The sequence below is a fragment of the Strix aluco genome, chromosome 1 (genome assembly GCF_031877795.1).
Source record: "Strix aluco isolate bStrAlu1 chromosome 1, bStrAlu1.hap1, whole genome shotgun sequence".
Lineage (NCBI taxonomy): Eukaryota > Metazoa > Chordata > Aves > Strigiformes > Strigidae > Strix > Strix aluco.
In genome coordinates this window covers 67,509,296-67,522,741 of record NC_133931.1, presented here as the reverse complement: position 1 = coordinate 67,522,741, position 13,446 = coordinate 67,509,296, and the positions used below count along the sequence as shown (strand labels likewise).

The 13,446-nt window shown below is 35.2% G+C and overlaps 1 protein-coding gene across 1 annotated transcript in view; it reads right to left on the bottom strand.

Annotated features, from left to right (window-relative positions):
* The window catches only part of LOC141933334 (dynein axonemal heavy chain 5-like), a 166,853-nt gene that overhangs the window by 127,129 nt on the left and 26,278 nt on the right, over nt 1–13,446 (bottom strand). The window contains exons 15-26 of the mRNA XM_074847902.1: nt 13,133–13,228; nt 12,226–12,399; nt 12,041–12,130; nt 11,177–11,332; nt 10,114–10,253; nt 8,327–8,478; nt 5,455–5,662; nt 4,556–4,643; nt 4,313–4,436; nt 4,037–4,200; nt 2,818–2,910; nt 1,473–1,676 (exon numbers count right to left, since the gene is read on the bottom strand). Of these exons, the coding sequence (XP_074704003.1) occupies nt 1,473–1,676; nt 2,818–2,910; nt 4,037–4,200; nt 4,313–4,436; nt 4,556–4,643; nt 5,455–5,662; nt 8,327–8,478; nt 10,114–10,253; nt 11,177–11,332; nt 12,041–12,130; nt 12,226–12,399; nt 13,133–13,228 (1,689 nt within the window). The remainder of the gene's footprint in view (nt 1–1,472; nt 1,677–2,817; nt 2,911–4,036; nt 4,201–4,312; nt 4,437–4,555; nt 4,644–5,454; nt 5,663–8,326; nt 8,479–10,113; nt 10,254–11,176; nt 11,333–12,040; nt 12,131–12,225; nt 12,400–13,132; nt 13,229–13,446) is intronic.

The following is a 13,446-nucleotide window of genomic DNA, read 5'->3' as shown; positions in this document are numbered from 1 at the left end:
AACCCTCAAAAGCAGTTCACATTCTCTAACAGGTATTTAAACAGTAGTGATTGTATTCAGCCATCTTCACTCTTCCTGAAACAGTATATTTAACTCCAGTTTCTAGCTACAAATGGCTGGACCATTTAGAGCAATCACTGTTTTGCACGGAAAGATAGATCTAAGGAAGGAGGGGACATTTAGCTTATTGAAGCTTGTTTAACAGCAACAGACCACTGAGCATCTTTCCTTTTCATAAGGTAGGCCAGTCTCTGCAGAGGGGAGAACTTCAGTGTCACCAGCTCAATAAATGTGTTAGATTCTCGATGCAATTACAGACAAATGATCTTCACCCAGTTCAATGAAATTCATCTATAGTCTGCACTGTGAGGGACCTGAGAAGCTGTTAGGCTTCTCTGGCCAATAATGAGTTACTAGTGACAGTTCCCACTGGTCCTACAGAAATTTTAAAGACAGGGGGAAACAGTGCCAACTCCTAAGGAGTTTTAAGGTTAAGGAGCAGATTAATTGACTATTCTAGAAGATTTTAGTAAAAATGAAACATTACCATGCTACTGCATCTTCCAATCTGATTGTGCCTTGTCTGGGTGAAACAATGTATCATCAACATGTGGTTAGCTCAAACAATAGCTCCAAAAACTGAGGCAACTAAGAATTAAGATTTGGAACCCCAGAAGCCATGAAGAGGTGAATATGTTCTGTCTTAGCCTGAACTCTAACTGCAAAAGAGTCAGCTGTGGGAACGTGGTCACCTATGAGTTGGTTTAGGAAGGGGAAGTTAAAAATAGTGAGAAGCTACAAAGATAAGATTGCTCTTGTTTTGATTGCTTGTTTCTCAGCCTGTCTAAAGCACCTTTGATAGGTAAGACCAGCAGTTGTCCATCCACACCAAGTTGAATTTCACTAGTCAGAATGTATACAAGGTTTTATTTCATGAAATATGTTCTGCCAAAACACTCCTCAGAGCTTTACCATTTATGTGATTGGACCACTTCCTAATGAAGACAACTCCATCAGCCCAGATTCTCTTCTGCTTTGGAATCCTGATTACTGGAAACATTTAATGGATTTAGTTTATAATTTTTTGTGAAGAAATAGAAAAGCTGCTTTCAGCAGCGGCTGCTGAAGAAGAACTAGTCAGTTTAATATTCAGGAGCAGTTTTGTAGTCTGCAATTTCTCAGAGATTCTGCTAAATTATTCTTTTTTATAACCTATGCAGACAAGATGCTGTGAGAAAGATGCATAAGCATTCTTTTTTATTCTTCTGCTTTCTTCCTCAAGTGGTTTAATTCATAAAGAATGACAAGTCCTAGTCAACACAAGAGTAGATAGAGAAGGTGTTATGGATATATGGATTCTACCATGAAATCAATGCTTCCTGCTGAGCACACAGTGTCCTTATGCAACCCAAAAGAGTTTATCTAGAAGATTTCACAATATAGCAACACATTTTATCAAATATGTATTTAACCTTGTTCCAGATGCCTGAAAATTCAGAAAAGCTGTTCAGAAGATCCGATGCTTCAGTTTTAAGAGATAAAATAATTGTATTTAGTTGGATCACCACTTTGTTTACATCCTTATGCTCAATGATCTGCTTGTCTAAAGGTTTCAGTGCCACCATCCTGGTGAGTTTGCTCTCATCACCTAGCTCTACAGCAACAGCTTGTTCAATCTGGCATAAATTAAACAAGAAAAAAATGTATGTCCATTAGTTTTGGGGTTTTTTTTTTCAACATTATGAAATGCCCAATAATACATACGCCACAAATTACTTCTAAGAACAGATAGAAAGTGCAAAGAAAGCATCCACAAGGAGACTCCCTGTTATTAGCTTGGATTTTTACAGAACTATAGTTCTAGTGTTAAAGTTGATTTTATAAAAAACTGCCATGTGGAGCTCTATATTAATCAACTCTGAATGACATCTGTCAAATATGCGTCATATACAATTGTGCTGTTTCCTGCTCCTACACAACTGCTCAGGTCTTCCTGCTTTCTTTATGTAGAATTAGAATCTATACCCGTTCTTGGCCCAAAAAAAAGTCCTGGAGGCAGTGAAGCTTTGGCTGCTTGGAAATAAGCAAACAACTCTGCTTGAGGAAACTGAATTCAACCCACTCTCTCCTAATTTGTTTTTTTAATTATTTGTTTTCCAGACTTGAATGGGGTTTTTTCATTGAAATGAGCTGATCTGTTTTTCATCTCAGATCGACCAAATAGGTGGATATTTTTACAAAGACACTTTTCAGCACAGATCTACATAGATCTGTATGTCATTACCAGAGGAGAGAATCAAGGCCATTTTATTACCATTACTGTGTATTTCTTGTACTTCAAAAAATTTTTGTTTCTATCTATACCTCAGACTTCACAAGGTTTTAGTGCTCATTTTAACACCAGTTAAAATATTTATATTGTATTTATTGTAGCATTATAGGTGCTGTATGCAGCCTGAAAGTTTAACATAAACCAAAGCTTTTGCCTGGGAAGAGTGATAATTTATACTCAGCTAGTAGTATCCACGGACAATTCCCACACATACTCTGCAATATCATCATACTTGAACAGTATTTTTAAAAGACTTTATTAGAGCAACTTTTGATTTTAATATTAAAACCCACCAAACATAAGGTTTAAGATTTATTTCTTTTATGTTCAATTACTTGGTATAGAGATTAAAAACTACACTTTCACTTAACAGGAAGATCCACCAGATTATAAATCAAAGTACTGGTATCGAACATATTCCTATAAGATTAAGAAAATCTAACCAAAATACTAAAATTTTAAAATAATTAAAATATAATACTCACCTGCTGCTGTTTATGATGTAAGTAAGCAAATTTCCACAGGGGGATTTCTTTGGCTATTGATAATATGATATTTACTGTTTTGTTTACAGCACTCTGAAAACAGCAAAACATTCACCTTGAGCACACAGAGAGATTATGACAAATAAGAGGGGGCAAAAAAGAAAAAAAGGGATCCTCCAAACAATACCAAAAAATTATACATCTATCTTTACAGGAAATATTCCAATAAGCATGAAGTAGGATCACCCAAAACACACTTTGTAAGGGGAAAGAGTACTCCATAAAGCTTTATCACAGTCCTTCTACATTTACATGTTTTTTCAAGCGAGAATGTAAGAGAGCTTTATGAACAGTAATCACGAAACACTGGGGCTCACAACTTATAGTACTCTTTCCCCTTAAACTGTTTATAAACATAGTTATTTATTAATAATAATAATGGTATTCACATTCATATCAGAATGCCTGAATACATTTGTCTGAATTTGTGATGGTATAGTCTATAATCTATACAGGCAGCTATATAAATTATTATACAGCTTCTATCTATGGTATTTTTAAATTATGCTTTGTGGTCTGATTTCTTACTGACAACACCATGAAGGCTGCAAATGAAATCCGAGAAAGAATTCAACTACTGATTTTGACAGTGACAATGATAAATGAAAAGTCCACAAATCAACAGCATAAACAGCTAATACTTCAGAGATCATAGGAGACTGTAAGTACATGTGTAAGAATTTTGCTGAATTAGAAGTTTAAACAAGCGTTCAAATTGTCCCACAGTTTAGGGCCTCAGGCTAGCAATATTTTTCTTACAATTCACTACTGCAGAATGCTGATTTATGAATGATATTTTAAACTGATAACATAGTTTTATACTCTGAAAGAGTTTAAGGGGACCAGGAAGTCAAATCAGGCTGTATCAATGGCATTCATTTTTATTTTTGCATTCACTTTGAAATGTTTGCCTCTAAATAGAGGGTTGTGAAGGTGAGTTACTGAGCTTTTAGGAAAAAGTTTCTTCTACTAGCCTGCATAACAAACCTGATCAGCAGCTTCATGTCCTTAGCACCCAATAGTGTCATGAATTGAAGTGACTTTTAAGCTTTTTTTCCCTTAGTTCTCATACCAAATAAAATTTGCACATGTTGTTTTTAAACAATGCATTTATAAATGTTTTACCATAAATGACTGAGATATGCAATTGTTTTGTTACCTGAATATCTTCAAGACTTGGTCGCAAGACAACATTTGGAATAGCCAGTTGAATTTCAGCTTTGAACAAAGGAACCCTTTGTGTCTCTACAAACTTGGTCATTTGATACCTAGAGTCAACAACACGCAATCGATGTCTTAAGGTCTCTAAAGAAATCTTCATGCCTAAATAAATATAATATTTAAGTGAGGTTATATTTTTACCGCTGTAAGTTTGGAAAAAAAAGTCTTAAAATGCAAATAAAAAATTAAAAATATCTGAAAAAGACAGACTCACATCTGACCAAAGAGTCAGTATTCTTCTGACAAAGCTGTCCCATCAGATTATAGTAACTACAGGACAGGCATTTTTGGCAGCGTGTTTTCTGTTTCATGTCAAGATGTGTACAGGCATATGAATCCTAAAGAGTTAAAGGGAAATTCTTAGGAAAATAACCGTATTATCCTGCACATAAGTGAAATATCAAGTATCTGACTAGGTTATAAAAAGTTACTTTTTATACTGTAGAGGTCTTCTTACCTCCAGAGTTCTGTCGGCATATGCTTTCAGCCTGTGCTTAAGAATATCTACCAGTTCATACACAGAGCATTCCACTTGCTGACTCTGTCTACAAAAACAACCTTACAGTCAACCACAGAGAATCAAACATAAGGAATACTCTTTGCTGTTTTCCAGGTACACATCCCCAGTCCCACTGCACTGTGAAGAATTGTATGTGCAGGGAAATACCCTTTTACTTTTCAGTTTATTCCTATTGCTTGGGTATACAGAGAATGTAAGACATTAAGATATGCAGACTATCAAGAAACCCATTTGTCAGACTATGTTAAATCTGATTCAACTGGACTTCATCATAATTAAAGAAAAAGAAGTTATTTTCCAGCTATAGTTAATAAAACAGGCTTATCATGATGATACAGTGCGATAATCTGTGAAATAAGAATTAGTAAAATAAAAACAAAAAAATAAATAGAAGGTTTCTTATTTTGCACAGTGAGCATAGACATCTTTTTGGAGAAGAACCGAATGACTGTTCTGCTATAACCTGGAAAATAAGCACAGGCCAAAAAATTTGAAGCACCAGGAGAATGGGAAGTCTTAGATTAGCTAGCTAGCATAAAGAATCAAGCAATTAATATGGGGATGAGATTTCAAGTCTTATCCATCTTCATTTTTCTTGCTACTGATCAGAATGCCATAAGAAGAAAAATATGAAATGCTAAACACTACAGATGCAATCTTACATCTGCTGTATTCAAAATACTTGGGAGTTTCTCCCTGCATCCTGAGACTATCATTTTGCTTTAGACTAGTACTCTCTTAAAATTTTAAAAATAAACTCTCTATGCATAAAAAAGTAATACATAAATAATCCCTCCCAAATACAGCCTTCAAATCTATGCAATGAATAAACCTACTGAGACAGTTTGTGAGCAGTAGAGATAGCAAGTTTTTCTGTCTGTTCCAGGAAAGAAAGCACATCTATAGGTTCATCTTCTGGCAAAATTATCAGAGCAGTGTTCGACATATCCTCCAGAATTCTTTCAATTCTGCATTCCAGGGTATCAGCTGCTTCTTTGACTACATAGTCCAACTCCCTCAGGGTACTATAAACATTCTCAATAACTAAGCAAGGAAAAGAAAATGAAAACAAATCATGCAAAATACAGACCCCTTAAATCTCATTCCCCCCTGCCCCTAGTATTAGAATAAAATGATGATTTAGTGCAATGAAATATGCAATTAAGGCTTGGAACCAAAAAGTGATGGACTTACTCTACTTTGGAGTCTTTAAATTAAATGATTTTATATAAATAGTACAACAGCCTTCAAAATATCTCTTCTGGTTTCGTAATAAAGAACATTGTAATGAAAAGGATCAACAAAATACAGTGGAAAACAGAAAGGATAAAACTGCCCCAAATTTATTTTGGTCCTGCTACATTAATCCCCAGTACTTTTATCATAGTAATTAATTTATAAATTTAATGGCTAAAATTCCTCCAGCCAAGATTACATAGTGGTTAAACTACTAGATTTCTTCTTTCATGTGTTTGATCTAACTTGCTTTGGAAAGAGATAAATTCAGTCCTTCAACAGATATGTTTATTAAACTAGGCAAAAACAACTGTTTCCAAATAGAGTGGATAAATTCTTTCTCCGTCCTTTATACTTTCATTGCAAAAAAGGAGAAATATGTCACCTGACACCCTTTGTCTTTGTTATTACCAGACAGTATAATTTGAATCATCAGTACTGTTTCTTACTGTATGTAGAAAGAAATCATTATGATATCCAAGACACAGCAGTGTGACAGTGGTATCCAACTGCTGATGCTTTAAGTGGAAACATTATTTACTCCTATTAGAAAGTTAATGATGGAGCTTGTCTTTTTCATTGGCTAAACCAGACAAATAATCCAACCAGTTACTCAGCTTTTTTTTTTAATATATAAATTAGGTAGTCTTAAATCCTTTTTTTCACCATTTCTCCTGAATTTTAGTCTAGAAGGCAACCATGGGCCCCCAAACTTCTACATATGAGATGGAAATAAGGCACTTAAGACATTAAGCTCATGCACAGTGAGTTCAGCATATTGCTGGCAGGTCAGAGTTATTTTGTAGACACTGAACCAACGGCTAACTTGTAAGCGTCCAGGTGGCCAGCCCTGCCCTAAGCACTGGTCAGAGTCACATGGCACAGTCACAAATGAACAGCTGCACAAACCCATGCCCCATTTCACGTCCAGATTTGGGCTGCATCTGTTCCTGTTCATCTTGTTGCTTTTCATATTTAAGAAGAAAAGTGAAAGACTAACATCAGTCTACCACCATTGAAAACTGATTTCCAAGCATGAGCTATTGTTTTCTCACAGAACTACAACATGAAAGTCTTAGTTTCATATATGTCCATTTAAATGACACCTTTAAAATAGTTAATCAATTTTATGCTGTATTTGATAGGGATAAGGTTGTTTCTTACTGGTTGTGTGGAAAAAGCTCAATGCATAATTGAGGATTAAAAACAAGTTTTCTTAGAAAAATTTAGGATTTGGACAGAAATCTCCAAATATATATATTTCTTACTAATTTCAACCCCGAATTTAGACATGTCACTTTTAGGATGTTCAGCATAAGTTATGAAGATGTTTTTATAGGAAAGCTAAGAGACATTATTAAAGCACCCCACGTCCATTCTCTTGCCCCACATTCTTGTAGCAGTCGAGCTATCATTATCTACCTAAAGTGAAGAGGTCAGTCCACAAACACATTTTTTCACAGACAAATAAAACCAGAATGCGGGCATGAAGAGAGCTCTTAACTTTTTCATTATGTGGCCATTTAGTTGGAAAAGGATCAGAGAGATAATGATAGGGGAAAAAGAAGCAAAAATGCATCATAATTTTAAAAGTGTGATGCAACAGTTTAAGCTCAGTAAATGAAAATGCATGCAGTTAAAAAATGGAACTGCAACACAAGGCGTAATATGATGCAATGTTACTCATGGAAGTTTGCAAGAAAGCTCAAAAGTCACGGCTCTGCAGGCTCTCCCATCTATAAAGCAGTATGGATAGCAGTCAAACATGACAAACCATTTACTCAGTTACACAGCTGTTAATTAGCTAATTTAGTGACTTCAATGTACTCTCAGCAACTGAATTTGTAATGCCTCAATTGAGAGAGGTGGGGGTGAGCAAGATCATTTTACAGCATTATTTTCCAAAAGTGAGGAGCCAGAAAGCATCCTTCTTAAAAAAAAAAAAAAAAAAAAAAAAAAAAAAGAGAGAGCGCTATAACTATTATATTTTTTTTAGCACCTGAGCACTTAATTCTCTCACTGTGTTCCTCACCAAGTCACTTCAATGCAGTGACCAATGAGACTTAGTAGGATTAAGAAATTCTGACAAATTTCAAGAAACTGTGATTCTACAGTGGTTTTGCTTCCACTTTATCACAAGAGTACAAAGAGGTGGGTTGTTTATGTGGGAGGACATAAGAGTGGTAAAGGGGCATCACCAGGGACAGGAAAAAGGATATGCCTGGTAAAGCAAATGACTTAATAAGGGCTGTTTAAAGATAGTTGTCAAACAGCCCTGGCTTGATCACCACAGTTTAGAGCAGGACACCATTTTCACGTTACTTATGCCTGACTTACTTCCATAATTAGGAGGGAGGGATCTGGCATGTTTTTAACTCACATAGATGGAGTGCTCTTCCTAAAACTGACAAGGAAATATCTGGTACCACCTAGCAGCATTAACAGTTTACCTCTTCTTCTCCTACTACATACATTTATTGATGTTCAAAGAAGTCCATGACAGCTGCATCAGGCCTGGAGTAAGGGCATCCTCAACTTGTCCTATGAATGGTTTCATCAGTGGTTTCAGCATAACAGGAATCCCACTCAGACACTTTTTGTAATTGATCAATAGATTCTGGAGTCTGCAAGACATGGTCATGTTAAGAATGTGCTTAATTCAGATGTTTGAAACATACAGGATTTTGGACAGATTTTCTGTTAATAAGATTTGCAAGTTCTGACCCCATGTTAAAAATAAAAACTCTTCCCAGCTCTTCCTAGCTCAAACTAAGCCTCTTTCTCCCCACTAACAGCAGAAACAGACCAGGGAAAAAAGTATTTCCAGTAAAGTGACTGTGATCAATTCAGAGTAACTCTCTTCCAAGGAAAATCAAGTACAATAAAAAACCCCAGGAAACTGAAAACATGGCATTTTGTTCCCTTCTTCCTATCTCACAAGACATGGTATGAAATGACACTGCTTATACAAAAAGCTAGATCCAAACCACTTAGGATGCCAAATCCCAAAGAAAAAGAGGCCAAACTCCGAATCAAGACTTACCAATATAGTTCCATGAAAATGGAGCTACATAATAAACAAGAATTAGAAGTGAATGCAACTCAGAAATCAGATACATAATGAAATCCTTACAAGAACTGCCGCGAAAAAAGGTAATAGCTGCGTTCTGTGCCTGATTAAAACCTTGACTTTAAACATCGTTACATATCATATACTGAGATAACCCATCTGCAATATACCCAAAAGTGTTTTTCCAGTGTTGCTTAAGCAAAATTCTACAGTCTCTGAATATTTCTTCTTTGCTTGGGGAGTCAGTCTGAAGTCTTTTTTAGAGTAAAAAGTAAGTTTGGATTATTTTTTTATTGCAAACATTTTCTGTACTTTTTTGTTTCTCTTGGATGGCAAAAGTTGGGGCTGCTGCTTTTTAGCAGACTGTAGCACATAGAGTTTGCCTTGCATATTAGAAACTTTAGGTTATTTTGTCCTAAAACACTCTACAGATAATTAATGAAAAATGTGGTATTATAAGAGTGAAAGACTGAAAGCTTTAATAATAGAAAAAGGGAGGAGGGGTTGAATTCAAGTGTTTATGAAACTCTTTGAACTTTGTCCCTTTTTTTCCACTTCTATTTGAAAACTACCTAAAGAACACTCCTCACAAAGGGTAACTTTTTTAAGACCTATCAACCTTGCTTAGTGAGTTAGAGAATTAATAATCAGCATCCCTGAGAATGAAAAGAACTCTTCCAGCACAGAACTGGACTGTTACAAGAAGCAGAAATAAACTATTTAAAATCAACAAAAGTTATTTCAGATATTCAACACAAGAGAGCAAATTATAATTCAGATGATGTATTATTTATACAAATGTTTGGGTTGTGCCTTGATCAAGTGGTAAATTCCAGCTTGCTTTTGTAAAAGAAAAAAGCTTTTGGTGTTAACTGTAATATTTTGGATCATAATTCCTACGTTATAGTTCATAGATGCCTTAGCAGTACCTAGGAGCCCCACTTACAGAGCAGCTGTTGCAGTAACAAAACTAAAGCATGTAGGTGTTTTCTAATAGTGAGATATTTGTGGCGATAGGAACAACTGCATATTACCAGTATTACTATAGAAATGCAGGGGAAAACAATTAAATTTCAATTAAACTCTATCAAAGAGAAAAATTCTAACAAATCAAAAGCATATGCAACAGACTCAAAGCTAGGGATTCCCACTTGCAGATGAGAATCAAATCCCAAAAATGTTCACTTACTCCATTTGATGTCTTTTAATCTGTTCTTCATCTGCACACAAGCCAAGGACAATATCTGGAACTTCAAAATGCATTTTTTTCAGGTATTTTGTTTCATAAAGTACTTCCAGGACCACTGGGTCCAAGTTTACAAATAATTCCTTCATGTAGCAGTACACAGGGGAAAAGAAATAGAAAATAAGGCAGTAGTTTTGTGGTTACATGTAGCATGATGTAACTGGAACATATAACAAGATGTAGATGACTAGAAAAGATTTTTAAAACAGATACCTATATTTCTACACAGATCTTCACCCTTCTCTACAAATATCTCAATTTTCCAAAGTATTAATCAACCAATATCTTACACTGATTTCAATTTCCTGTGATTCCTTCACTGTGCCCTAAACACTTGGCTCCTGTGACTTCCTAAATTTAATTCCAGTTCTGCAGCTACACTCTGTAGAAGCTAATTTGCCTTTTCATCTCAGTTTCTCCATCGGTAGACTAGGAAGAAATGTTGTGAAGCTCTCTGTACAGTTTTTGGGGCACTAAATGCTACTAAGATGCTAAATCTTAAAAAAAAAAACATTTTTACCATAATTTCTCTGCACTACAGCAGAAAAAATAATCTGTGAAATAAGAATAATAAGATTTTCTACCTCAGCAGAGCAGTTTTGAAAGGAAATTAATGAATGATAATATACTTAACACAGTGATGTTGACCACTACATAAAAGACCATGATCTAATTAAAAATTCCTTCCTTGACTAAAATTTTGGTTAACATAGAAAATAAAACATGAAATTATATCTAAAAAGAGGTAGATACGTCAATAATACATATGCATTTGCTGGGCACTGCCTCTTTTATGCCCTGAATGAGGCAGGAGCCTTATGAAGAAGAGACATGAATAAGTCTATACCATAAACATACACAAAAAGGGAAAAAAAAACCCCAACGATTCAAGTAGTTCATTTTTTTACCCTATTAAGATTATTTTAGTGCTGTGCTTGTCTATCCATTGTATGATCAAAGTGCCATAAACAATGCAACAGTAATACAAAGAATAAATCATAGTTACCTCAGTTTCTGGGTGTCTAACAAGTAAGAAAGCACGCAGAGAATTTCTAGCCTGGTCAGCAAACCTGCACCAGGCTCTATGATAAATAAGTTCAAATTCCAAAAGAACTGCAGCCATTTTATTGTAGCTCTTAATAACCTTTTTCATTTCCAGTGTCTGCAATTCAAGGAAAAAAAAAACCAAACCCACCATTTAATCAATTCAATGAGCTTAACATAGTAGAAATGTCCTCTACTAGGCTTTTCCTCACCACCATTAGGAAAACAAAATGAATAGAAAGATTCAAGTTATGCTATTTTAGAGATAAGGTAAGACACAGAAACATAGAAATATATTTAGGAATTCAATTATTAAGAGTATTTAACTGCTCTAAACATAACTCTTTTCCTGATTTTTCCTCCTAGTTTTGCCTGTAAAACAAAGTCTGTACTATGACCTATACAAAGGCACTGATGTCCCATTAAGAAAGCTATAAAAATTATATTCTTTCATAAAGGGTGGCTAGTGTTTGAGGTTAAATTTCTCAGTCCTCTTCATTACAGAGCATAGCAGACAGAAGGCTCTAAGCTTAGGTACACAGCCAACAGTGCTGCTGTCAGGATTAACATGAGTCAAGCCCCAGAAGAGACAAAAGCACCAGCCTAAGACATTAGCTTAATGTCTCAAGGGAAGTAACTGTCCTCAGCCACAGAATAATAATGCTGCAAAAAGAAATTCAAATCCTGAAGCTAACACCTATCCTGTTGGATGAGCTTGAACACAAGTTGCTAGAAAAGTGAGTTTAGGAGTATAAAAATAAATCATGTGTTTGTTAATAACATGCTTGAAAGCTTAGCAGAAATCCTCCCTCTGCTAATTTCCAACCTTCAGAAGTGTGGTTTTCTTTTTAAGGAATGTCATTGGATGGTCAATTTTTCTGTATAACTGCTGAGCCCACATAATCTTCCCTGTTACCTGAAACACAGAAGATATGAAGTTATATATTTCTATTAACTTAAAAACAGTCAAGAAGAAAAGTCTTTTTTCTTTCTTATTAATTTCATTCTTACTGGTGGTATATTACGTGGTATAGGCGGATTTTCTTTTTGCTTCTGGTAGAGTTTTCGAACAAACTCTAAGTCTTGGCTATACTGCTGAAGGACAATGGCATACTTCTCATTAAGATCAATATGATTTTCTCCTATTTGTTCAAGCTTCATCAGAAGTCCCAGCATCTGTTCAGTCTAAAAAAGAGGATGGAGCATTTGCTGCAGAAGATGTTAATAGTTCAGAAAGTCATTGTTCATAAACTGTTTTTTTAATTGATAATATGACTTATGTAAGTTTTTGAGTTGTTTTCTAAGAAACACAGAAAAGTCTATCCAGACAAGCTAGTGAATTTTACTTCAGTATTTTGTCCCATATAGAATATATTTACCATAGTATGAACCAAGAAACTGCTACCACTACAGTATAATGGAATATTTAATTTTCTTCTGATTCTCAAATTGCCACTCTTTTTTTCTGCAAATAGTTGTGGTAGAATGCCTACACTTTTACTCATGCTTCATTAACATCTCATATCATGATCAGGGCCTGAACCAATGAACAGTACTGACATTAATGTAACAGACAGCAGAAATTATTTCATTACTCCTGTCAGTCCATAATTTAGAAATGCAACAGGAAGCATGTGGGACACCAGGATGAAGAAAGAAAATAAACTTCAGAAAAATAGGGCTATAAAATTGGTAAGGAAAGATGGAACATAAAACTGGCGTGCCAATGAACATTATCTTCCAGCACTTCTGCAAGTGACTTTTAGAACACTTGTAACAGGCTTCATGTCCTCCTACCTCAGGCAGCCACAAGCACAGTACAGAACACTGGCAGTAATGAAGAAGTTCAGTAGGAGCTGTGGGTACTCAGCCTTTCTGAGCACCAGAACAAGGGGCTGGCATTTGTAAAATTACTTACAGTTACGGCCCTCTCAAACCAGGAATCCACAAATTCTTGTATGGACTCATACAATGCTGAAATTTGGTTCTTAAATTCAAGGTAATCTTTTTCAAACTAGAAAAGGGTAAAAGAAAAAAAATCATCTATATTGTTGCTTTCATTTCATAGAAAATTCTTTCCCTGAAGTTTTGGGGGAATTTGCTTTATCTGCCCAGTACATGTGTTCAGCACTGAATTAAAGAGAACAGGGACAACACCAGTAACAAAGGCATTTACACTCTAAGCAAAGTAAGCAGAAAATAAGAAGTGTGAGGTTATATGATTAAAGCCTC